This window comes from Sminthopsis crassicaudata, chromosome X (assembly GCF_048593235.1).
Source record: "Sminthopsis crassicaudata isolate SCR6 chromosome X, ASM4859323v1, whole genome shotgun sequence".
In the NCBI taxonomy this organism is placed as follows: domain Eukaryota; kingdom Metazoa; phylum Chordata; class Mammalia; order Dasyuromorphia; family Dasyuridae; genus Sminthopsis; species Sminthopsis crassicaudata.
The window spans coordinates 10504978-10530281 of NC_133623.1; the positions used below are offsets into that span (position 1 = coordinate 10504978).

The 25304-nt window shown below is 44.7% G+C and overlaps 2 protein-coding genes and 1 long non-coding RNA gene across 4 annotated transcripts in view; 2 read left to right on the top strand and 1 right to left on the bottom strand.

The window, feature by feature from the left end:
* LOC141548492 (uncharacterized) overlaps window positions 1–1309 on the bottom strand; it is a 47023-nt gene extending 45714 nt beyond the window's left edge. The window contains exon 1 of the long non-coding RNA XR_012483978.1: window positions 1220–1309. This is a non-coding gene — a long non-coding RNA (uncharacterized LOC141548492). The remainder of the gene's footprint in view (window positions 1–1219) is intronic.
* An 8602-nt stretch (window positions 1310–9911) lies between these two features.
* On the top strand, window positions 9912–14955 carry SLC25A53 (solute carrier family 25 member 53). The gene is made up of 2 exons (XM_074278095.1): window positions 9912–10054; window positions 13113–14955. The coding sequence occupies exon 2, from the start codon at window positions 13144–13146 to the stop codon at window positions 14062–14064; it is 921 nt and encodes a 306-aa protein (XP_074134196.1). The 5' UTR covers window positions 9912–10054; window positions 13113–13143; the 3' UTR covers window positions 14065–14955.
* Window positions 14956–20559: 5604 nt separating this feature from the next.
* LOC141548851 (thymosin beta-15A homolog) lies at window positions 20560–23507 on the top strand. 2 transcript variants are annotated; one of them, XM_074278097.1, is made up of 3 exons: window positions 20560–20697; window positions 22444–22548; window positions 23041–23507. In XM_074278097.1, the coding sequence occupies exons 2-3, from the start codon at window positions 22449–22451 to the stop codon at window positions 23076–23078; spliced, it is 138 nt and encodes a 45-aa protein (XP_074134198.1). In that variant the 5' UTR covers window positions 20560–20697; window positions 22444–22448; the 3' UTR covers window positions 23079–23507. The 2 variants fall into 2 exon arrangements, with proteins under 2 accessions (XP_074134198.1, XP_074134197.1); XM_074278096.1 differs by lacking the exon at window positions 20560–20697 and adding an exon at window positions 20787–21708.
* Window positions 23508–25304: the final 1797 nt, after the last annotated feature.

Genomic DNA, 25304 nt, shown 5'->3' on the forward strand with positions numbered 1-25304 from the left:
AAAATCAACAGCATTTCAATATAACAAAAAAAATCCAAGAGCCAATAGGAAAATCCTTTTTAAAATAATTAAAGAATAAATAAATTATTTAAAAGCCAATCTACTGAATCACACTTACTACACAGAGATTCAATTAAAAGTAATCACTAAAGAAAAACAACTTAAATAGCTGATCACAGCTGGGATGTACCACTATAATAACAATGACAAAACTACCAAAGTGAATTTTCACTTTTGTAATGCTGTACCAGTTAAATTATCAAAAGGATAATCTTGTAGGACTTCAAAAATTATCTGAAAATTCATTTGGAAGACTAAAAGATCTATAATATTAAGGGAAATAATCCAAAAATCATTTCACATCACATCCTTCTAGTTAAAGTGAATGAAGGGTAATGAACACTTCTAGACCTCAAAATATATTGAAAGGTAGAAGGAAAAGGAACAAGCACTTATTAAGTGTGCCAGGTACCATGCTAAGTGCTTTATCTATATATTATCTCATTTGATCCTTACTACAAGAAAGATGCCATATTACCCCCCATTTTACAGTTGAGGAAACTGAGGCAGACAAAGATTAAGTGCCTCGCCCAAGGTCACACCACTAGTAGCTGTTTGAGGCCACATTGGAACTTGGGTCTTCTGGACTCTATACAACCTCACTGCTACTAGATGCTGAAGCAATCATTAAAACTATTCAGTATCATTTAAAATAGAAAAGCAAATTAATAAAGGAGATTAAAAGAGAGAATCTAAAATAACATAATAACATCTATTGTGCACAACAATGAAACGATAAAAATAAATGTGAAATTTTGAAGATCAGTCTCCAAGAAGAGAGAGGAGAGACTTAGCCCTAGTCAGTAGTAGAAGTGGGGAATACACAGAAATTGCATAAAATTACAGAGCTTTTTAATGTTAATTTTCCCCTTCTCTTTCTTTTTTCAAAAAAATCTTTGTTATAAGAGATGGATTTCTGGGGGGAAAAGATGGAGAAATATAAAAGCTATTTAAATCAAAGATATCAATAAAAACCCATTTTATATAATAACATAGTTAAGAAAGAAATATATTTTGCACAATTTCACATATAAAATATCTATCATATTGCTTGCCTCCTCAGTGGGGGGAGAAAGGACTGAAGAGAAGAGAATCTGGAACTCAAAATTTTGGAAAAAAAAATAAACGTGGAATAAATAAATGAAAATAGTTATCCTACCTTACTTTTGTTAAGAACGCTTCTTGACTGAGTACGAACTGGGCTTAAAGAGACTTGTTTCTGTGCCAAGGAGCTTTTACAAGAAGGAACTGGTATCCAAGCACCAGGTGAAAATTCCTAGGTCTGTAATTGGAGAAGAAAGAGTAGAATGAAATACAGCTGAGGCAGAAAGAAACTACGTAGTAGGGAAGAAAGTACTAAAGTGGCCAGGAAGGAATTAAGGGAGAGGGACATCAGGCCTACAAGCATCTCAGAGCCAAAGATTCAGGTTGATGCCCCCAGTTTTATCCACCAATTCAGTGATAGAGTGAAGTCCCTAGAAATACTGTTCTTTCTACAGCTTCTCAGCCAAGGGCCTCTCTATCCATAAACACTACAATATAATCTATTGCCTCACTTCTCTAATGTTTTCAGCAACCTGAATTTTGCCTCAACCACAAAGAGACCAGGGGAGCTACCCAGTGAAATTAATGCAGATTAGGAGTGCTAAATTCAGCCCAATGTTAGAAATGTTCCTAACTAGGGCTTTGGAGCAACTGTAAATGTACTCCCAACTTTTTATCTAAAATAAAATTCTTAAAGTAGCAGAGGAGGCAATCACACAAACATCAGGGGCCATTACATTATCTCCAGCCTGAAAACGAGCCAATTGATGTAACAGGATGTTTCATAGCTATTTCTCAATTAAATAGAGCTCATTTCTCTTGGAATAATTTTCTTCTCTCAATTTTCTCTTCCACATAATCCCAAAGAATTCCCATAAGTAGCATAAAGTTTACTGAAATTTAATTTTGATAAAATTAAAAATGAAAACAAAACCAAACACAGTCCTCTACTAACTAATATAAGCATCTCTTGCCTTTTTTTTTCTTCTCCCCTCTCCCCTTCACTGGTTTTTCTGCACTAGGGATTTCTGGCTATTTACAAAGTTCCCTGGGCCAGGCCTGTGAGAGATACAAAGTTTTGATAAAACAATCCTTTTGATTTTGAGTGCCAGATTTTGAAAGTAATAAGACACTTAAAGATACCCATAATCTACGACATTGGCTGATACATGTATCAAACTTACAAAACAAAGTACTATGTGAGGAATGAGAGAAAAATAGTTAATGGGGAGGGGGAGGGTGTCAGATCAGGCTTCTGGAGGATTGAAATGTGTGTCTTTAAGACTCTTTAAGTCATTGGGAGGACTTTCACAGGATAAAAAGTCAAGAGAAGGCCTTCCACCCCAGAGATTCTACTAAAAAACTATTAGAAATATTTTGCAACTTTAGCAAAGTTGTAGGATACAAAATAAACCCACATAAATCCTCAATATTTTTATACATCACCAACAAAATCGAACAGCAAGAGATACAAAGAGAAATTCCATTCAAAATAGCTGTCGATAGCATAAAATATTTGGGAATCTATCTATCAAAGGAAAGTTGGGAACTATATGAGCAAAATTACAAAACACTTTCCACACAAAGTCAGATTTAAATAATTGGAAAAATATTAATTGCTCTTGGATAGGCTGAGCGAATATAATAAAGATGATAATACTCCCTAAACTAATCTATTTATTTAGTGCTATACCAATCAGACTCCCCAGAAACTATTTTAATGACCTAGAAAAAATAACAACAAAATTAATATGGAAGAACAAAAGGTCGAGGATTTCAAGGGAATTAATGAAAAAAAAAAAAAATCAAATGAAGGTGGCCTAGCTGTACCTGGATCTAAAACTATATTATAAAGCAGCGGTCCCCAAAACCATTTGGTATTGGCTAAGAAACTGATCAGTGGAATAGGTTAGGTTCACAGGACAAAATAGTCAATAACAATAGCAATCTAGTGTTTGACAAACCCAAAGATCCCAACTTTTGGCATAAGAATTCATTATTTGACAAAAACTACTGGGCAAACTGGAAATTAGTATGGCAGAAATTAGACATGGATCCACACTTAACACCGTACACCAAGATAAGATCAAAATGGGTCCTTGATTTAGGCATAAAGAGGGAGATAATAAATAGATTAGAGGAACAGAGGATAATCTACCTCTCAGACTTGTGGAGGAGGAAGGAATTTGTGTCCAAAGGAGAACTAGAGATCATCATTGATCACAAAATAGAACAATTTTATTACATCAAATTAAAAAAGCTTTGTACAAACAAAACTAATGCAAACAAGATTAGAAGGAAAGAAATAAACTGGGAAAACATTTTTACAGTTAAAGATTCTGATAAAGGCTTCATTTCCAAAATATAGAGAACAGACTCTAATTTATAAGAAATCAAGCCATTCTCCAATGGATAAATGGTCAAAGGATATAAACAGACAATTTTCAGATGATGAAATTGAAACTATTTCTACCCATATGAAAGGCTGTTCCAAATCACTATTGATCAGAGAAATGCAAATTAAGACAACTCTGAGATGCCACTACACACCTGTCAGATTGGCTAAGATGACAGGAACAAATAATGATGAATGTTGGAGGGGATGCGGGAAAACGGACACTGATGCATTGTTGGTGGAATTGTGAAAGAATCCAGCCATTCTGGAGAGCAATTTGGAACTATGCCCAAAAAGTTATCAAACTGTGTATACCCTTTGATCCAGCATTGCTGTTACTGGGCTTATATCCCAAAGAAATACTGAGGAGGGGAAAGGGACCTGTATGTGCCAAAATGTTTGTGGCAGCCCTTTTCATAGTGGCCAGAAACTGGAAACTGAATGGATGCCCATCCATTGGAGAATGGTTGGGTAAATTATGGTATATGAATGTAATGGAATATTATTGTTCTGGAAGAAATGACTAGCAGGATGAATACAGAGAGGCCTGGGGAGACTTACATTAACTGATGCTGAGTGAAATGAGCAGAACCAGGAGATCATTATACACTTCAACAACTATACTGTATGAGGATCAATTCTGATGGACGTGGATATCTTCAACAAAGAGAAGATCTAATTCAGCTCCAATTGATCAATGATGGACAGAATCAGCTATACTGGGAAATGAGTGTGAACTGTTTGCATTGTTTTGTTCTTCTTGCCAGGTTATTTTTACCTTCTGAATCCAATTCTTCCCGTGCAACAAGAAAATTGTTTGGTTCTGCACACATATATTGTATCTAGGATATACTGTAACACATTTAATATATATGGGAATGCCTGCCATCTAGGGGAGGGGGTGGAGGGAGGGAAGGGGAAAGTCGGAACAGAAGTGAGTGCAAGGGATATTGTAAAAAAAATTACCCGTGCATATATTCTGTCAATAAAAAGTTATAATAAAAAAAGAGAGAGAGAAGGCTTTCCAGTGACCAGGAACAGCATGAACAAATGCATGGAGGAAGAAGGAAAAGCAAGTGGTATGTTCAGGGACTGGAGAATAGCCTACTTTGACTAGAATGTAGAACATGTGGAAGGTAGTGTGTAAGATGAGGCTGCATATGGAAAGTGTTGTCCAATAATAAGGAATGTGAATGCCAGGCAAGGCATTTGAGCTTTACTTGGAGGGAAATGGGGAGCCGTGAATATTTTGGGCAGAGGAAGGGAACAACCAGATCTATGTGTAAAAAAGAGTGGTGTGAGCAAGGGACAAGTTGAAGGGGTTACAGAATGGAGATGGGAAGACTTGTTTGAAGGCTATAGATATAATCCCTGTTGATAGTAATGAGAGCCTATTCTAGAGTGCAAAACAGACAGGAGGGATCTGGGATGTAAGATGCAACAGAGCCAAAATCAATAGGCCTTGGTGAGAGGCAAGGAAGAGAGAAGAATCAAAGGTTGTTTAAATTGCCAACATGGGAGACTGAGTCAATGGTGGTACCATGGATTGAAATCAGAAAATCAAAAAAAGGACACACAATAAAGGGAAAGAAAATCTGGGCTTTTTGATATGTTGAATGAATTTGAGATGCTTCTTGCTTACCCAGAAGGAAATGTCCCAGAGGCACCTGCATTTGCAAGTTGAGAGTTCAGCAGAGCATTCAAAGCTGAAGATACAGATATGGGAGTTATCGGCATTGAGGCGGTAACTCAAGGGGTGAGAATGGATGAGGATGCCAAGGGTGGGGAGAAGAAAAGAGAAGAGAGGAAAGAAGGAGGAAGAGATTACTTGGGGAGCCCCCAGACTGATAGTACAAGAAGAAGGGATCATGGTTGGAAAGAGGAAGAAGAAAGAGAATATAGTGGCTCTGGAGCTGAGAAGAGGGGTGTGGTTGTGTGTGTGTATGAAAGAGAGATACAGAGACAGAGACAAAGAAAAAGACGGGGAACGAGGAAAGAGACAGAGACACAGAGACAGAGACAGAAACAGAGAGAGACAGAGATACAGAGAGACAGACAGAGACACAGACACAGAGAGAGACTCAGACAGACAAAAAGAGAGAGGGGGGAGGGAGAGAGGAAGAGGGAGAATTACAAGATTCCTTCGATAAGATTTATTCAGAGACTTGGAGTTATGTGGAGTAGCAGCTACAATGCTGGATTTGAAATCAGGAAATCCTGAGTTCATATCCAGCCTCAAATATTAACTAGCTATGTGACCCTTGGTAAGACACTTAATCTCTTTATGACTGTTTCCTTGTCAGTAAAATAGGGATCATAAAAGCATCTACCTCTCAGGATGGTTGTGAGGATGAAATGATATTTGTATAGCACTTTCAAAACTATAAAGTATCATACAAGTGCTAGCTATCATTGTTGTTTATTATTATTATTATTATAGCCCTTCAGGGTCCTAGGAGTTCCACCCTGAGGGACTGAGATGTCTTTTTTACTCTGTTGGCTCTGATCCCCATTCTGAGATGTTCCACCCAATATAAACTGCCAGCGCAATGGGCCGTGCCAGCACAATAACAGTTCTTGACCAAGTGATTATCACTCCAATATCATTTGCCAGTTGATATCTCTTCAACATCACTGGTAAGCAATTGTGACAAAATTGCCTGAGAGTCTGCTGACTAGGGACCGCTGCCAATCGCCAATCAATGACACAGAGATAGGAGACTGTAGTTTCGCATTGCTTAGAGCATAGGCTACATTACTATTCAGTTAGCACTAGTCCGACCATTAGACTGGCACATCAGTACTGCTCATTCACCTTCACCCAACTCTCATCTGTGGCTCTATGCACAGTGGCCACACCTCAGTAAATCATTTTGGAGACTGAACCAGACTAAACCAGAAAAACAAGCCTCAGACTCAACAGTGAGTAAGGGGGATGTCTAGGGGATGTCTACCCCAAACGGACGAAGACTTCCACCAGCCGAATGGAAAGAGAACAATTTGTTTTAATGGTCATGAAGGGGGCCAAAGCAGATGCTGTGGGGTGCGTAGAGCCTGATCAGACATCGAAGACCCTGAGGTCTTCTACCACTTCCCACTCATTGCCAGTTGTCTTGACTTTTTTGTCTTGCCACTGGACTTTGATGACTCAGAGAATGACATTGACAACCTTGTGTGTTGCTTAAATCCAGTTTACGAGCAAGTCAAGAAATCTCCCCATGAGGGTCCTCTTGGAAAACAAAGGATGAACAAGTAGGGAGACACTGACATTCTAGACTTGGCTACTTCCTCTTCTGGACTTCTGTTCCTCTGACTTCTCAGTCTCACAAGATCCTATACTAAAGGAAGGAAGATGCAAATGGGAGGCCTGGTTGGAGGTAGTGGGGGAAGGTTACGACCCACCTACAACAGCCCTCTAGAGTTCAAGTCATCCATATTAGGCCTGTGACCAGCAGACAGGAAAAAGTCTGCCAGAGTCTCTTCTATGCATTCTCATTTCTAGCAGAGCAGCCCACCAAAAGACCTTTTCTTCACCACAAGGTAGGCAGACAGGAAACAGAATACTTGTGCATGCTTTGAAAACAAGAGCTAGGTCTTTCTATTACATATGATGATGAATTGTAGGGCTCAGCAAACAGCCATAGGAATCCTCTAAGCAGGCTCCCCTGGACTGGAAAAAAGTGCACTGAAAAGGCGCTGACTTGTTGACTCCTTATGAGCCCAACTGGCTAGCAAAGGCTCACTTCAAGCTAGACTGCAAAATTCACAGCATCCTTCATCTTCAGCCTTCCTAAGACTTTGATTGACTATAAAAATATATCCTTTAACAAATCTTATTTGGACACATATATTTTCTGGAGGCAGACTCTTTTTCCTTTCTTGGTGTGCATGGTGCTGGCTTATCATAAAACCACTCCTACATTTAGCAGCAAATACACCCCCCAAAAATCTGGATTTGATTGGGAGGAAAAAAGTCAAATAAAAGAAATAAACAGCCTTTAGGCACTTTGGAACAGGTGCAGCCTTAATATTAATGTTAATGTAGAGACATAATGCATATGTTATCAGCTTTTGACAGTTAAAAACAATTTTAATCAATTATTAATAAAGTGAGAGTTCCTGCGGCATAGGAGAGCTATGGCATTGGTGCCAAAAAGACTTGGGTCCACGCCCTGCTGATGATCCTGAGCAAGTCACATGATCCTGCTTTAGGCAATTAAAATGGCAGCTCGGCAGAAGGTACTGAACTGCCTCAGTAAAGGAAATCAAATATGCAGAATTAAAATATACATTGATCATGGTCACCATTTAATAGTACGACATGGAAATAACTGAATGTTATTAGGCAGAATAAATGCCACACATACATTCATTAATCTTAGTCAGAAAAAATAATCAGCACTCACATTAAAATATGTTTTCAAATTCTTTTGTAATTTTTAGTTGTTAACATGTGAACCCTTTGTGATCTTTTTCTCCCACTGGTTTCACTAGAATAAAAAGAAATTCTTTCCTCTCAAGTATGCATTATGGTCTTTGAAATAGTGGATGTGGAATAGTGAATATCTAGACTATTCGTTTGATGGGGATGGATGCTATTCATGGAGTACATAGGGGAGGAAAGATGAATACCTTTGAAGTGAACAGAGACAGTGGTATGGAAAATGTTTTCACTTGAAATGAATATCTTTATGGGATGATTGAAGGTGGTCTGTAAGAAAGGATTCATTTGGGTCACTGTTGATGCTTTATGTATGGGTTTGATATGTATGATAAACAGGAAAAAATAACCAGGTATATATAATTTGATTCTGAGATGATACAGATCAGATAGAGTTCATACTATATTTTATTCCTGTATCGAAACTCTTTTTCCCATTGTTGTTTTGCAAATGCAACATGAAAAGTGGCAGACCTACTTCTAGCCCATTAGATTCAATCTTTTCTGAATTGGCGATTACCTTGGTATTTTCCCTAGATCAAACATGCAATTTAGAACAAAATGTTTCTCTGGAAGAAATGAAAAATGCTCTGAAATATAGCCTAAAGGAAAAAAGGAAAGTTCTAGGTATGATACAACTGCAAAGACATGAAATGTTCCTCGTAGGACAGAAATCAGCCCTTCCAACAACAAAAATCATATTGTTTCCCTCATGCAGTTGGGAGACCATATGTCTTTTCATATTTTTGGAAAATCTGGTGTCAGACCTGGGACAACAGTCATTTCCTCCTTCACTGCTGTCCTAAGATTCAAGGTGCTGTCCAGTTAGAATTAGTTTTAGCCAATTTGGACCAGCTCAAACTGGTTCAGGCCAATTTAGACGACTTTTAACTGGTTCAGGACAGTTTAGTTCAGTCTAAGCTAGTCTAACCTAGTTTTAACTGCTTCGGGCTAGTTTAGACCACTTGAAAGTAGTTCACGCCAGTTTTGACCACTTGAAACTGGTTCAGATGGTGTAAGCTAAGCCAGTTCAGGCCAGTGTAATTCAGTTCAAACATGATGATTTGGTTATACCCGGTTAGAACTGGTTTTAGCCCATTTGAAGCAGTTTAAACTGATTTAGGTTAGTTTAGACTACTTTTAACTAGTTCAGGCCAGTCTGAACCACTTTAAACTGTTTCAGACAGTGTAAACTAAGCCAGTTAAGACAATGGATTGGCACTTCCCAGTTAGAACTGATTTTAGCCAGTCTGAACCAGTTTAAACGGCTTCAGGTTAGACTACTTTTTACTGGTTTGAGCCAGTTGAGATCATTTTAAGTAGTTCAGGCAAGTTTAGACCACTTTAAACTGGCTCAGATCATTTTAGGCCAATTCAGACCAGTTTAGACCAGTAGAAAAGAACTGAGATGTGACTCTGCGTGGGTCTCCTCCCTCTCCCCTCAGGTCTCCACCGTTTGTGACAGGGAGAGAGGTCAGTCTTCAGCCTCCAGAGCCCCAAAGCGGCCTCGCAAGAAGGGAGACCTTAGTGACCTCTAGTTAGCCAAGAAGGGGGGGGCGGGGCAGGGGGGCCGCGGACAGACTCTGCTAGATGTCCCCGGACGGGAGCGGCCCCCCGGGGAGCCTGGGGACAAAAGCCAGGGGGCAGGGCCGTGGCCGGGGGCTTCGGGGACCGCGGAAAGGGGCTTGCCGGGCTTTTATCCGGAGCCTCGGCGCCCGGGCCTCCTGAAGGACTAACCGACAGACTGCGGGCGCGACGCACTGCGGACTGGCCGGGACTGCAGCCTCAGCCTGGCGCGCGCCCGCCGCGCCCACCCCAGCCGCAGATCAGGGCGCTGCCTTGGCAAGACAAAGAACATGACGGGCTGACCGAGAAGCCAATGGGAGAGTGGGGAGGAGAGCGGAGGCGGACTCTCGGGCCTCCCCCCCCCCCCATCTCCTGCCTGGGGTACTTGGTCCAGAACGCGGGAGAAGCAGAGGCGCAGATCTGGCGGAGGGAGGGCCCGCCGTGGCCGCCCGGAGGACGGACGGACGGGAGGAGAGCGCTCCCGCTCCCGTTCTCCCTCCGGGCGGCCGCGGCGGGGACAGCGGCACAGGGGACAGCTCCGGGGCCAGGTAAGAGCAGCCGCGCCCCCCCACCCCAGGCTTGAGGCTTGTGGCGCTGGCTCTTTTCACCTCACCCCTCACGGCCATCTCCAGCATCCCTTCCCGACCTCAACCCTCTCCTGCAATTCTCCCCATCCCGGCCTGACCCATCCAAGCGTGCCCCGTTCTCCGGCTCCCCATTCTCCCCGTCCCCATCCGACTTCCCTCCTGTTTCCTCATTAGCCCCATCTGACTATCCCCATCCCCATCCAAGTATCCTAATCTCCCATTTCCCCATTCTCCCCATCCCCATCCAAGTATCCTAATCCCCCATTTCCCCATTCTCCCCGTCCCCATCCCACTTTCCTGTTCCCTCTCGTTTCCCCATTCTCCCCGTCCCCATCCCACTTTCCTGTTCCCCCATTTCCCCATTCTCCCCGTCCCTACTTGGCCGTCTTCATTCCCTCGCGCTCGTTATCCCTATCCCTATCCGCAAGCGACCATCTCTATCCTTCCAAATCCGCAGCATCCCCATCTCCATTCTTGCCGTATCCCCATTATCCTTATCCGCACTCTTTCTTCCTCTCTTCACCCCAGCCACCCCCATTCTCTTCCCCTCATATCTCCCTCATCTCCCTCTGGCAGTCATCCCTATCTCATTCCCATCCCCCCTCACCTTGCCATCCCCATCCCCACTCTGCGGTTTCCATCTCCTGCCCCCCATTCCCTGCCCCTCCCCATCCGCCCCCGGCATCTCCATCTCCACATCAATATTCTCCACCTCCACCTATCCCCACCCCCACCCCTCCTCGCCTATGCCCACCATCCCCCACCTCTACCCTATCCCCACTTATCCCCACCTCCATTCCACCCCCCTCACCCACCACACCCCAATTTCTCCCGATTTCTCATCTCCACCGTTAACCCATCCCCCATCCCCATCCGCTCTGCCTTCTCCATCCCCACTCAGCCCTCACATCGTCACCTTCCCTACTCCGCCATCTTCTCCCCCCCATCTCCATCATCTCCATCTCCTTCCCATCTCCATCATCTCCATCATCCCAATTACCCTCATTCCCGTCCCCATCCTTCATCTCCCTCACTTTAAAAAGTAGCAGAGATCCTGCGATCAGAATTGCTTTTCTGAAAAAGAATTCTCTTTCTATATACTCCTTCCTCCCCTGCTCCCAACCTGCACTAGCTTGGGGGGGGGGAGAGGAAGCAAAAAGCCAAACCACGGCGCCTGAGAGCTTCCCGGCCCCCAAGTACAAAGAGCTTCTGCTTTTCTCTTTGTCTGGTATGGAACTTTTTGCCGAACCCCCTGTGGCTGGTCCTGGGTTTCCTAGCGCAAGAGGAGGGGCTTCTCTTCCTAAAAGGAGGGTGGGGGGAACCCAATTGGGAGGGGGGCGGGGTGATGGAGAACTGGCTGCTCTGCTCTGGTTGGGCTCTTCCAGGGAAGGTGAGTTGGCCTTTGTCTGGAAAACTGCAGAGGCGTGGCACTTGTGCCTTTCCCAAAGGAAGCAGCTGAGGATGCCTTTTCTAGGGGAAGGAGGGGGAGAGGGGGCTTAAACCAGCCCCTAGACTGCTGGACCTATTGTTCTTGACTCCTGGTATTTGGGAGATCAGAGACTGCCTGAGAGCCCTTAGCGGGATGTAGTGGCTCCTTGCCTTCCCCTTTGGGGTCCCCTTTGGGGTGAGTGTCTGAAGTTGGGATGAATGAAGTTGGATTTCTTATCTTTTTCAGTCGGTGCTGGTAGGGTAGCTTCATGGATTTCAAGTTGCAAGGGACTTCAGAGGTCATCTAAGCCAGCCCTCTCATTTTCCAGATGAGAAACTGAGGTTCAGAGGGCTGAAATGATCTGTCCAAGGTTCCACAAGTTGCAAGCAGTAGCGCTAGGTTTAAAATCCAGGTCTTCGGACTCTCCGTCTAAGCTCCTTCCATTGTACCAGAAGCATCCCGCCATCCTTTGTTTCTGCTAAAAGCCAACTCAGAACATGGAACTACAGTCATATTCAGGAATGTGGGAACACCCAGTCTCTGGTTGGAGTTCCCGGCTCCCCGGTTATTTCTAGCAATCTGTGACTTGTTCTAGGAGCCCATTAGTACAGAGTCCTACTCACTACAGTAATACATGCTCAGGGGTCCTCTCTGGCTTTTTCACCCTGGCTCAGGGGCATGCAAGGCGTTGGTTTGAGAGCTATTGAAAGAAAATAGAACACATTAAGAGTCCTAAGTGGTTCCATTAAAGCAAAGAAGCTCTTTCTACAGAGGATAGGAGAGTGGCTTATCATAAGTGAGACAGAACATCCATTATAATCAGGCTGCTGTGTAGATGGTTGGTGCCTTCCAGTCTGAAGGCCCGTGATGCAGCTAGCTCACTAATTAAGAGGCCACATTTGAAGAGCAACGGATGGGGCTTAATGGTTTGAGGGTCAGCCCTGTCTTCAGTGACGGGGGATGATGTAATAAGGAAGATCTGTGGGTGAGACAATAAAAAGCCTTGCAGTTCGTGTGACTGCTAGGGGGCGCACAAAAGACCTGAGTCCGAAGGAGAATCGAGAGAGTTCCGATTGCTAAAAAGTGTTTGGTCCAAGGTAGGCACCATAGCAATGTCTATTTCCTTCCCCTCCCTCTGCTCACTGAAGACCAGACGGAAGAGCGATATACATTTTGGCCTCTAGGGAGCTGTGTCACAAGGGAAGGAAGGGGAAATGGCTAGAAATGTCAGCTCAGAAAAGGAGGCTCCTCAAGGTGCTTCCCTTGTGGCAACAATTTCGGTTGCCAAAGCTGGCCGAGCTCCCCCCTCCTTTTCCTCACTCATGCTTGACCTTCTTTTTAGAAACTAGAGATTTCTGATACTTATTTGAAATTTTAAAAGAAAAGGCAAGGAGAAAGACGAAGGGCCATGATTCTTTTTTAAACTGTGACATCTTAATAGAAAACCAAACAAACTCTCTTTTCCTGTCTTGCTTACGGTTTCTCGTGTTCTCCCAGAGATTCAGAATTTCTTAAAGTTCAGGAGCTTTGTCTGGAGCAAAACCATTTAACAGCCATTTTGACTCAACTTTCTTTTTCCCTCTTTGTCAGTTATTTCCAGCCCAAGCCTGTTGTGACCAGAATGGAGGAGCAGCCTGAGGTTCCCCACAAAGAACCGGAAGAAGTCAAAACAGAAAACAGCTCAGAAGACAACCGCTGGCACTCTCGAAGCTACACCCTCGGAGCCATCTCCAGTTTCCTGTCAACATTTGTGACCTTTCCCATCTACAAGCTCGTGTTCCGCCAGCAGATCCATGCCGTGTCTGTGCCGGAGGCTGTCAATCAGCTGCACCAGGAGGGTCCTCGCCGCTTCTACCGGGGAATCTACCCACCCCTTCTGGCCAAGACCCTGCAGGGGACCCTGCTCTTCGGCACCCACGACAATCTGCTCCAAGCTCTCTCTCCCACCGGACACTCCAGGCTATGGCAGCGCTGGGTCGCTGGATTCCTGTCAGGGGCAGCGGAAGCTGTAGTGTTGACCCCCTTTGAACGAGTACAGAATGTGCTTCAAGATGGACGGAAGGATGCCCGCTTCCCCAGCACCTCCAGCATTCTACAGGAATTCAACTCCTATGGCTTCTGGGAACGGCTAGCCATGGGCTACTATCGAGGCTTCTTTCCTGTCCTCCTGAGAAACAGTCTGGGAAGTGCTCTCTACTTCTCTTTCAAAGATCCCATCCGAGACAGCCTGACAGAACAAGGTTTGCCCTTCTGGGTCCCGGCTCTCGTGTCTGGCAGTGTCAATGGCACCCTCACATGTCTACTGCTTTACCCACTCAGTGTCCTAGTTGCCAACATGCAGTCACAGGTAGGTTGGCAGGAAGCACCCGGCCTGTGGGCTTCTGCTCAGGCTGTTTGGGAAGCTAGGGGACGGAAGCTGTTTCTGCTCTACCGAGGTGGTTCTTTAGTCATCCTACGTTCCTGTGTGACCTGGGGACTTACCACTGCTATCCATGATTTCTTGCAGGAAAACAACCGCCCCAAGGTAGAGGAGAGTGACTGAGTAGCCTCAGAGGCATCCCAGAGGGTTTCAGGACTGTGTTCTTATAGCCTGGGTCTACAATAGGCCAATAACTCACCTCTGGGTCCGTTTGTTTCTTTTGGTCTTAGAGAATCAAGAGCAGTCCTTCAGTCAGAAGATTAGAAGAGTTCCCAACAATTAGATTAGCAAATTATTTTATCATCTGATATTAATTTCAATATGTCGCTTCAGTCATCACTGTGGGTGCTCTCCCCTGGACCAATACAGAATGAAGATTCCCAGTAACTCAGTAGATGGTCTTTCACATATACTCTGGCCAAAACAATCAATCACACTGCTGCCAACCTGGTAATGGGCCTTCGCAAACACAGCTAGACTAGTACTTGAACACAGACTGTGAGTCTACCGCCAGGTCCCTACCCAAAGCCTTTAGAGCCTGGCGGAGGACCTTGGAAGAACCTTTGAGAGTTCAGGCCCATTACCACAGAGAGGTAAAAGAGGAGGATTCCAGGGAAGAGTGAGATTAACATCCACGTTAACTTTCTGCTCTCAACAGAACTTCACATCGTCGCTTGGGTCACAGAAGCATTTCACCCTATTCTATCCACAGCTTCGCTTTCCTCATCTCGACCCTGCCCTTGGCTTTGGCCCAACTCTCTGGAGCTGCCAGAAAGAAGGCTGTGCTCTGAGGTCTCAAGGATTTTCAAGAAAACCGTTGGGAAGAGAGAAAAAATGGGAGCTTCCTTTCTATTTGCTGCAAGTCCAAATAAGGAGTTAGGGGAGCAAAACCCACAGTTTCAAAAGACCACCCTTGACAATATAAGAATCCCTACTCGGAAATGAACAGATGGATTAATTCAACAAGCATGCTTTGGGTAGTAGGCATAGAGCTAGGTGCTACGGATACAAAAAGAAGGAAAATATACTCTCTTGACCTGAAGAAGCTTACATGGGGGGAGGGGGGGAGGGGAGGGGAAGCATGGGGGGGGAGGGAGGGGGAGGTAGATAGACAACAAGTATTTGTCATCGCGATCACTTCTCAGGTTGGCTTCAAGCTGATTGAGATCTAGAAAGAGCTGCCGCTTGTGGGACCTAATGTCCACGCTAAGGGTAGAGGCTGGGCACTGAAGGCAGCAGAGCCTTTCCAGGCTGGGCTTACTTGAATTGATTGGATCCCAAAGGGACAATCAGAGTTGGAAAGAAGTGTTCACCAGAGGAAATAGTCAGGTTTGGGGGTTTAGAAGGTAAATGAATAGTTGGGAGAAATTTTTAAAACTTTTTTTTTTTTTTGTAAATTTTGTCATATAAAAGGACATGCAAATAAGACCAGGTAATCTTATTTGCCAAAAACTATTGGTCTGGAGTCACAATACCTGGGTCCTGTTTCCCAGTGTTCTGCTGCTTTTTTACTTGTGGAGCAAATCATTTCACAGTTCTGGAGTGGAGGATGCCTGAAGTTCTAGCTCTAAATCCACAATTCAGGGAGGTCGAGCACTGTTTCCGAAAATGTCATTGTTGCCTTTCATTGTCTCATCACTCCCTCCTCCCTTCCTTGTGAGAAGAATATTTAAACAACCACTGCTGACCTAGCAGCCCTCCATGAGCACACAAACACCACATTTGACATCTGCAGTCTCTCACCTCACAAGCAGTTTGAATAGGAGGACTCTGGCACTGCTGTGTTCCCTATTAAAGCACCGAAATTTCAACAGGATCCCTAGAAATACCTGCTTACTTCCATCAGTGGAGCACTGCACGTGATGCAGATTGGACACAAAGACACTGTTTTGTTGGCGATTCTGCATCTGAGGTCCAGGGACTTTGACTAGATCCAGTTTGGTGAGGTGGCCTAAGGACATCGGCATTCAATTCAATCTAATTAATTAGACAAGTATTGGTTAAACTCTTTGGTCAGCATCCCTTAGATTACAGAACTGAACTGAATAACAGGCCCAGGCTGAATCATACCACTTGGACTCCTTCCTGCAAGAAGGAAGAATGGTGTTGGGGAGGAGGGGGGAGGATGGTTGCCAGATTGGGGACAGTGAGGGCAAGAAGGCCCTCACTGTAGTTCCATTTCTATCAGAACGGAAGAAGAAACAGGAAGGCAGCTGTGGCTGGCAGTCATGATCCCCTCGATGCCAACAGGAGTGGTCTTTTTCATTCCATTCTGTTTTCCCTGGGACAGAGAGCATCATGACTGCTGGCTGCAGGGAAGAGGAGTGGCAAGCAATTGCAGAAATGGACACTTCCACTTGGTGTCTCCAGAAAGGGGAAGGGCAGGGTGGCCCTGGAAACAGTAAGGGGGTCCTGCTTAACCGCTTGTCCTGAGTCATGAGACTGCTGCTCTAGGTGTGGGAGGGAAGGGTGTGATGAGGGAGGGAGGGAGGGAAGGAGGGAAGGAGGGGTTTCAATTTCAATTTCAGCAACCTGACTGAAAGAACCTGGGATTGGGTGGGAGGGAAGAGACTTGGTTTTAGTCCATGCTTTTTAAAGATACCCCCTAGAAAATGGGGGATTTGAACAAAGTCCTCTTTGAGGCACCTTCCGGCTCTAAAATCTATGTTAAATGGATGAAAATCTAGTTCTCTTTACTCCCACTTTTGCTCAACCTCAATTTCCATAAGAGTTAAATAAGCTTTTCTCTGTAACCTTAGCTAAAGTCACCTCCTCCCATTTTCTCTTTAAAATTGAATGAGTTGGACTAGAATCAAGGGCTCCCAACCTATCGTCTATGGCCTTGGTTTGTTTTTTTTTTAAATGTTTTGACAACTCTACGTAGGTATCATTGGTTTCCTTTGTAATCACTTGTTATACTGCATGCATTTAACAACATTATTCTGCCACAGGATCCGCAACAGGCTTTACTACACTGCTAAAGGGGAAAGAGTTACCTAGGAAATCCTCTCTCGGTGCCCTTCCAGATGTGGCCTTACAGATCAATAATTTGGGGACTCCACCGAAAGCTCTTTTACCAAAAGCATCTGCCTATTTGTTGGGTTACCATTTCACATTCCACTGCCAATCCCCATTAAAATCAGGCTTTTAGAATTAACCTTATAACTTACAATTCTGGGAGGTGAGTCACTGATTCAGAAACAATATTTAAACTCTGGACTTGTTGATTCTAAGGCCAGTGCTCTAACTACTAAGTTATGCTACCTCTCTGGCCCTTAGTTAAAATGTCAAGCCACCAAATGACTCATTTCTTGAGGAGGGAGATAGTCAGCCTCCCCAGCAACAAAGTTTCTTGGTATACCTGAGGTAGTATGTTCCAGGAAGTCAGGCTCCCTCAGACCACCATTTTGACCTCAACCTTCCCTCAGACCCACGTGGAAACAGGCCCCTGATAGAGTCCAAGAGCCACCCCCCACTCCAAGTCACTAGCCTTATCTTCAGCACATGCTCACTGTCTAGTCATCATCGAAAGATACATCACCTGTGGAGAGACCCTCCCTGCCACTATCATCATTCAAAAAGCTCATCACCAAATCCTTAACATCAATCCTCAAACAAAAGCTTAGTATCATCAAAGGAGGTGGGGTTTATCAGTAGAAATGGCACTGAAGAAGGTGTATTACCACCTGCTTTGCCATTGCACCCTAAGATCAGCAGGCCTTTCCATCTTCCCTATTGCTGAAACCCCCTCTCTCTATATGTTGTCTCCATTAATTAAAATATGAGTTACACAAAAGCAGGGATTGCTCTGCTTTTTATATTTCCAAAGCACAGTGCTTGGAACATAGTAAGTGCTTAATAGAAGTTTTTCATTCATTCATTCATTCATTATTTGCTCATTCATTCAATCTATCATTCCAGGAATTGCTAAGCTCCCTTCCAGCTCTGACAATCTAGGAATCTACTGTTTTGCTTTTGAATCCCCAGTGCTTAGCACAGTGTCTGGTTATCTAGTTGGCGCTCCTAATAAATACTTATTGATTGTAGTCACAGCTTTCCCAGGGGTAAATTTCTGCCTTTCAATTTAATTTCTTCACAATAGGCACTGGGTGGTGCTGTTATCGAAAGGTTTCCACCTTCCATCCCTTGAGTTTGGATGATTGTGTCAAGATGCTTTTTTTTTTTTTTTAAACAGGTGCTATTCCTTTCCTCATGGAAGAAGAAATGCCACATTCCCTTATCTCACTTCACAATCTCACACCATGCTGATCAGGGTTTTATTTACATTTTATTGTCTTTCAACTAGCAGGCAATTATTTCTTCCCCTGAAAAGACAGAAAAAAAGCCCTTGTAACAAACATTGGATCAAGCAAAACAGATTCCTCTATTGTCCATGTCCAAAAACATGTGTCCCATTCTGCATTTTCAGTCCATCACCTCTCTCAGGAAGTGGGTGGGTAGCCTGTTTCATCACATGTCCTCTAGAATCATGGTCAGGTCACGTTCAAAACTGTTCATTCTTCCAGTGTTGGTATATTTTAAATGGTTCTCCTATTTACTAATGTCACTGCGCATTAATAGTTCATACAACTCTTCCCAGATCTGTCTGAAGCCATCCCTTTCATCTTTCTTAGGCACAATCGTATTCCATTACATTCATATACCATTTGTGCAACCTTCCTCCGTAGATGGGTACCCCCTTAGCTTCTAGTTTGTGGCCACACACCCCCCCAAAAAAAAAAAAAAAAAAAAAAAAAGCTGCCATAAGTATCTTTGTACATACGGGATATTTTCCTCCGTGGAGTTCAGTTGCTGAGGAATGCCAAATTGGTAAACCAGCATGTGACAAGAGCAGACTTTTGGTCTCAAATCCCTTTGGTCACGTGGTAAGGTGTGTGGACCTCTTGTCAGAAGAAGGTTTTTAAATGCTTACCAAAAAGGTGGGGTATTACAAAGGAAACCAATTATATTGAAATAGTTACCCATTATTTTGGTGTTTTTTTTTTCCAGTTCCTGGACAGCAGGGTAAGAAGCTGCGACATTGTCACTGAAATCCCAAGTGTGTAGATGTGTGGTATGTGGATGGGGAGCCCCATCTCCTGCATCCTAGATCCCAGGCTCCCTGTTGTACTACCTAGTTGGAAGCCAGATTTTTCTCTAGCAGAGAGATCCTGTGAGCTCACCTCCATCCAATGAAGCAGGGACCGTCCAGTGATGAGCTCATTTGGGGGTGCAGAAATAGTTTGTGACCTGGAAGCTTATGCTTTTCACTAATTCTAATGATTCTTGCAAATAACAGGTCGGTGGGCAGAGTTTTAAAGGGCCCAGAGCCTAGGAAATGTGTGTTCAAGCCCTGATTCTCACATTTGCTAGCTCTGTGGTCACTGGCAAATTAACTTTTTAGGGCTCCCCAGAGTCTCTTAGGCTATTAGAGAGAAACTGTGTTTCGCATCAGTAGTTACCTACAGTGATGAAATCACAGGTCCCATTTTTAAAGAAAAGTTTTGAGGATTTAATAGGATTTCTTCATTGTTCCTTTGCAGCCATGCTCCTTAAATTTCTACAGGGGCAAAGCACCCCCCCCCCCCCCGTCCTAGCCATAAATGCCAGAGGGTCTAGATTTGTATTAAAAGAGAGATGGTTTCTAGCAATGGGAAGGCAAGAATCCTGTGCTCTTAGCAGACCTCATCCTGAGTAGTGTAGTTCAGTTCTAGGAAAGACCATGAGAGGCCGGACAGTGTCCATGCAAGAGGGCCGCCAGGATAGCGAAGGGGAACTGGGGAGTTTAGCTAAAGGAAGACTCGCTAGGAGTTGAGAGTTGTGTTCCAGTATTTGAAGGGCCTGTCAGATAGAGGATAGCTTGGACTGGCTAGATTTGGGCCCAGAATGCTGAACCAGGATGGAGGAAGCTGCAGAGAGGCCAGGAAAAAGCTCCTCAGTCTGAGCTGCCTCCAAGTGCACTGGGCTTGTCTCTGAGTTAAGCGGGTTCTTCCTCGCTGGAGGTCTCCATACTGGCTGACTGGATTATGGAAGATGTGGCTTGGGCTAGGATGTGGATTGTGCATGGGTGACTGTAGGGTGCCTGGAAGTTTTGTATGTTGAGGAAATAGAGAGGAGCTGGGGGGAGGGGGTGGGCAATGCAGGGGCCGGGGCACTGGAGTGGCTTGGGAGTTGGGCACAGGCGGTACGTGAGCTTTGGGGGCATCATCAGGTCTCTGGGGACCTCAGTTGCCTCTTCTATGTAAGGAGGAGGTTGGACTATGTAGGGGTGGTCTCTGGGGTCCCTTCTAGCTCAGAATCTTGAACCCTCTGTCCTATGTGAAGGGCTTTTAGAAGACGATGGGGGGGAGGGGGAAGGGGGACTGGGGAAGGTGTGGAGCTGGCCTTAAAACGGCCAGGAACCAAAATGGCTTAGAACAATTAGGGCTCCTGGATGTTGACAGAAATGGGGGGCAGGCAGGAAGGTTCATGGGAGGAGTGACAGACAAGTCTGTCCTAGGCAGCACCTTGCCCCCCCTCGCCTAGTGTCCAGGGGCACCCGAGCTGGGGGACGCTTGCCAGCTCAGCAAGTGGAAAGGCGAGAATATTCCAGGGACCCCAGCTGTGCTATAAGGCGCCTGCTGGCTCCAGCTCTGGCTCTCCTGAACCTGCCCTAGCTCCCACTATCTCCTCTAGCAACTCCGAGACACCGACAGCAAGAACAACAGCAGCAGCAGCAACAGTAACAGCGGGCACGCTCAGCACCCAGCGTAACAGGTGAGTTGGACTGCGCCGCCGCAAGCCTTGGTTGGCGCCCCTCTCACTGAGCCGCTCTGCATTCTTCCCCCCCCCCACGTCACTACCGTTGCTTAGCGCCTGCGTCCTAGGTGCCGTTGGGGGGCAAAGGGTAGCGCGCCTCGTTCACCCTAGCGTCGTTTCACCGAGGCTAGCGTCTCTTTCGCCTCGTGGTCGCTAGCAGACGTACCACAGAGCTTGTGTCTACCATCAGAGGGACTCCTTGGCGAGTCTAGATCTTAGTGATCGCGATGCAAGCCGGTGAACCGATGTCGGGGCCGGCTCCGGTGCCTAAACGCGACGAAGCCCTGGGGGAGCCCGAGCCAGACCAAGAGCAGCCAAAGCCCAGCTCTGGAGCTGAGGTCGAGACTGGGCCCAAGGTCGAGACTGGGCCCAAGGCCGAGACCGGGACCAAAGCCGAGACTGGGCCCAAGGCTGAGACCAAGCCCACGCCTGAGGCCGTAGCTGAGACCGAAACCGAGGCAGAGACCGAGACCGAGGCCGAGACTGAGACCGAGACCGAGGCCGATACTGAGACAGAGACGGAGACCGAGACCGAAGCCAAGGCCGAGACCAGTACCAAGGCCGAGACCAGGAGCGGGGCCAGGCCCAAGCATAGGGCCTGGACCGGCATTGACACCGGGGCCAAGGCCGGAGCTAGGGCCAGGGCCGAGGCTAGAGCCAGAGTTGAGGCCCTGGCGGCTCGCATGTTGCAGACCACCAGGCTCGGCCCCCCTGCCTCGCAGTTCCGTCCTAAGGTTGAGCAAGCGGGCTGGAGTGGAACCGGGCAGGGGCGTACCGGGAGGAGGCGTGAGAGCCGGCTGGTCCCCTCCATCGACGGGGCCTTTAGGATGGCTTTTCCTGGGGAGGAAAGTGTTCCTGGGGGCTGCTTCTCATCAAGCTCTACTTTTTGGGGACATCTCCTCATGGATCGCCCCCCCACTGGTGAACAAACCCCATTAGAGACCACGCCTCCTGTCAGCAAACCCCCTAGTGAGTACCCCCCTTTTAAGAGTCCCTTCTCCTCAATTAGTGTCATCCCCCAACTGTCTTCTCTGGGGCCCTCTGCTCTCCTTGGGATTATCCCTCCCCTCGCAGCTGCCATTTTCTGGGTCCTTGTGGGCGAGGGGGTGGGGTGTGGCTAGGGAGCCGCCATCTTGCTGGTTAGCCGTTAGAGCAGCTCCCTAGAACCCCCTGCTGAGTATGGTGTGCTTGTAGAGGCTGTTCCTTGGGAACAGGAACATGGCGCGCCCCCCCCCACCGGGCTCCAGTCCTTTCGGGGCTTTTTACCTTCCCCACAGTCTGGAACCCTCCTTTCCTCGCCGTTTTTGTTTTTTTTTTTTTTTTTGTTTTGTTTTGTTTGTTTTTGTTTTTCTTTCCTGCCCAGTCTTTTTCAAACCAGCCGCATCTCTAATGTAAAAGAATCTAGTTTAGCAGCTTATAAAGCGTGAGCCTGGTCTCCCAAAAAGGCTGAGAAAAACCTAGGGATTGGGAAAAGCCTGCCTCCTGGCCCAATTCGGGGTTCTTTAACCACTTCTTGCTTTGGGGTTCCAAATTGCCAAGGAGAACTAACTCAACTGGGGGGAGGGGGAAATGAGGTTTTGTCTAACCGCCATTTTCTCTGCTTCCTTTGAAGAACTGCCGACTTGCTTTAAGGAGTCCTGGGTAATGCCCAGCCCTCTTCTCTCTGCCCGGTAAGAATAAAAGATTTTTTTTTCTGTTTTCTAGCCAAAATGTGTGGCAAACCAGACCTCTCTGAAGTGAAAAAATTTGACAAGAGAAAGCTGAGAAAGACCACCACGGTGGAGAAGAATACTCTTCCTTCTAAGGAAAGTAAGTCATGGAACACGATCACATTGGCGGTGATGCCATAAAATTTATGCCTTCCCAAATGAATTGGTGAACCCGAAAACCCAAGTTTCCCAGTTCCCTGGGGTCTGGGATTCCAAAAGCTAGGAGCTCTACTTGCTGCCCCAAATCATCTTCCCCATGTGGCTCACATAAAAACTTAAGAAATTCCAGTCAACAGCAAGAGAAAAGATTTTGAATAAATTCAAGCCATTCTCTTCTTGGCTAACACTTGAAAAAAGGTGAATTTATCCCACTTTTTTTTACATCTTTTTTTAAATTAATTTTATAATCATAACATTTTTTGACAGTGCATATGCAAAATTTATCCCACTTAACATTACACAATTACACCCATATGACTGAAATGGAAATCCACAGTAAACTGTCTGGCTCCCCACTGCCAAGTTTGTTGATCTCCAGGAAATCTGATCTCCCTCACTTTTTATACTTCCTAATTCTGTCATTTTCTTTCAGCCATCGAACAGGAGAAGGAACTTGACAAGTCTTCCTAGGGATGGGGCGTCCCTTCCCAGCAACAGAATCGAGTGCTTCCAGAGTTTATTGTTTCTCCTTTAAAAGTCTTTGTTTGCTTAGTTGTTCAGTCTCTTAGGCTGCTTTCATCTCTTTACCCTGTGTTATCCAAGCATCCTTCATCCTGTGCTTATCTGAAGAAGGTGATGATTCACGAAAGGAAAATAAGAAAGGTGTTAACAGTAAAAGTGTTAACGAAGAAAGCTTGTTTATGTTGCAGACCATTTATCATATATTAGGCTTCTGCCTCATTTCACCACCTTCCCTCCCTCTCCCCACCCTTCTTCATTTTCTGTGCATTGCTTGTAGGGTAACTAGTGTATTTTTCCTTGCCTTTACAATTATTACATTTGCTTCTATACTTAATATGATATCTAATAAGAAATAAATGTTATGGATTGTGGTGGAAATCTTGTTGTGATTTATTCCATATTCTTTTTGCTTTTAACTTCAGTCATTTTGGCGCCTTCACAAGGTAGGGGGCAGGGGAAAAGTATAACTAAAAAGCTTTTATTAATTATTATATTAATTATATATAATTATATTTATCTTTATATAATTGAAATATGTAATAATTATATGTGTTTATTATTAATAAATAGTAATGAAAATAAAATTAATAAAATAAAAATAAATAATTAAAACAATTAAAATTAAAATAAATAAAAATTTTAAAATCAATTAAAATTAATTAATTAAAAAGCCACCCTCCATTAGCTGTGTGCTAACAGAAATCAAGATATTGGGTATCCTCAAGAAGCTCACATTTTAACGAAGAGAAAATACATAAAGAAGTGTTCATTTTCTTTTCTTTTCTTTTTTTTTTTTTTTTTTTTTTTTTTTTAACTGAGGCAATCGGGGTTAAGTGATTTGCCCAGGGTCACACACAGCCAGGAAGTATTAAGTAAGGCCACATTTGAACTCAGATCCTCCTGACTTCAGGGCTGGTACGCTAAGGAAGGGTTCATTTTCAAAGTGGATGGAAAGGCCAGGAAGTACTTTGGTTTTGAAAAGGAAAACATGGGAGCCTGGCAAAAACCCCAAGGACCCAGAGGATAATGGAACCAAGGGACAGGATGGGATGGGACAATGGGATGCTTCCACCTAAGGGACAGAGGTCTGTATCCAGCAGATGCTGGGCTTCCTGCTTTTTCATAGTAACAGATTCATAGCTGAAAGGAACTTTATAGGCCATTGACTCCAACCCCTTTATTTTATAGAGGAGGAAACAGATATAAAAAATGTGACATCACACAGCTAGGACATTTAGGGGTAAGATCTGAACCCAAGTTTTCCTGATATGAAATCTAGCATCATTCCCTCCCTACATCACACTAGTCTGATTGACTTGTGTGCCAGATTGAAAACAAGGACATGTGCTTTGCTTATAATTATGATGGAGTGACCATTCCTTGGAGCAGATGAGTGTCCCCTTTTCCCACCCAGTGAAATAATGAAGGGGTTAACTAAAACTCTTCTAAAGTAGACTCCGCCTAATCCAAAGCTAACTAATGACACCTCAGTATAATCCCAACTTGATTTTCACATCAAATAGGGTACTTCTAGCAAACAAGTCAGGTGGAGCCCTCAGATCCTGAAGGTTACTATAAAAAAATGAGGTGTGTTAAGCTTGCACATGCAACACCTGTCATTTCTTCTTCTGTGTTCTCATTCAGTTCTGGGGCATTACTTAGGCCAGGAGTTCTTTACCCTTTGGCAACCAGTCTAGTAAAGCCATATTTCTTGCTCTGAAGAATTAAAATAATTGAAGGAAATCCTGTCACTTGTTTCCCATCCAAGTTCACAGAACCCTTGAAATCCATCTCTCTCCCTGGTTAGGAACTCCTGGTTTTGATCTTTTTGTGTGTATTGGGTTACATGACCCTACTGGTCACTATAGGTACAGAATTTAGGCTAGTGGAGGCCTATATACTGAGCCCAGCAGTTTACTCTCATTGGATGTGACAGTTGTGTTACCACTGAAAGCAAATCAAACTCTAGGCTATTTTTTTGACCTTTTGCACATTTTCCCTGAGGAAGTAAATCCCCTGAAACAGGTAGAATAAATGTTTTCTTCTTTCTCTTATCAAGTCTCTCTAGTGTTTCATTTGCTCCCATTTGGAGAATAAGAATACTAAGCTTAAACAACTGTTTGGACATGTATACATATATTGTATTTAACTTATACTTAAACATATTTAACATGT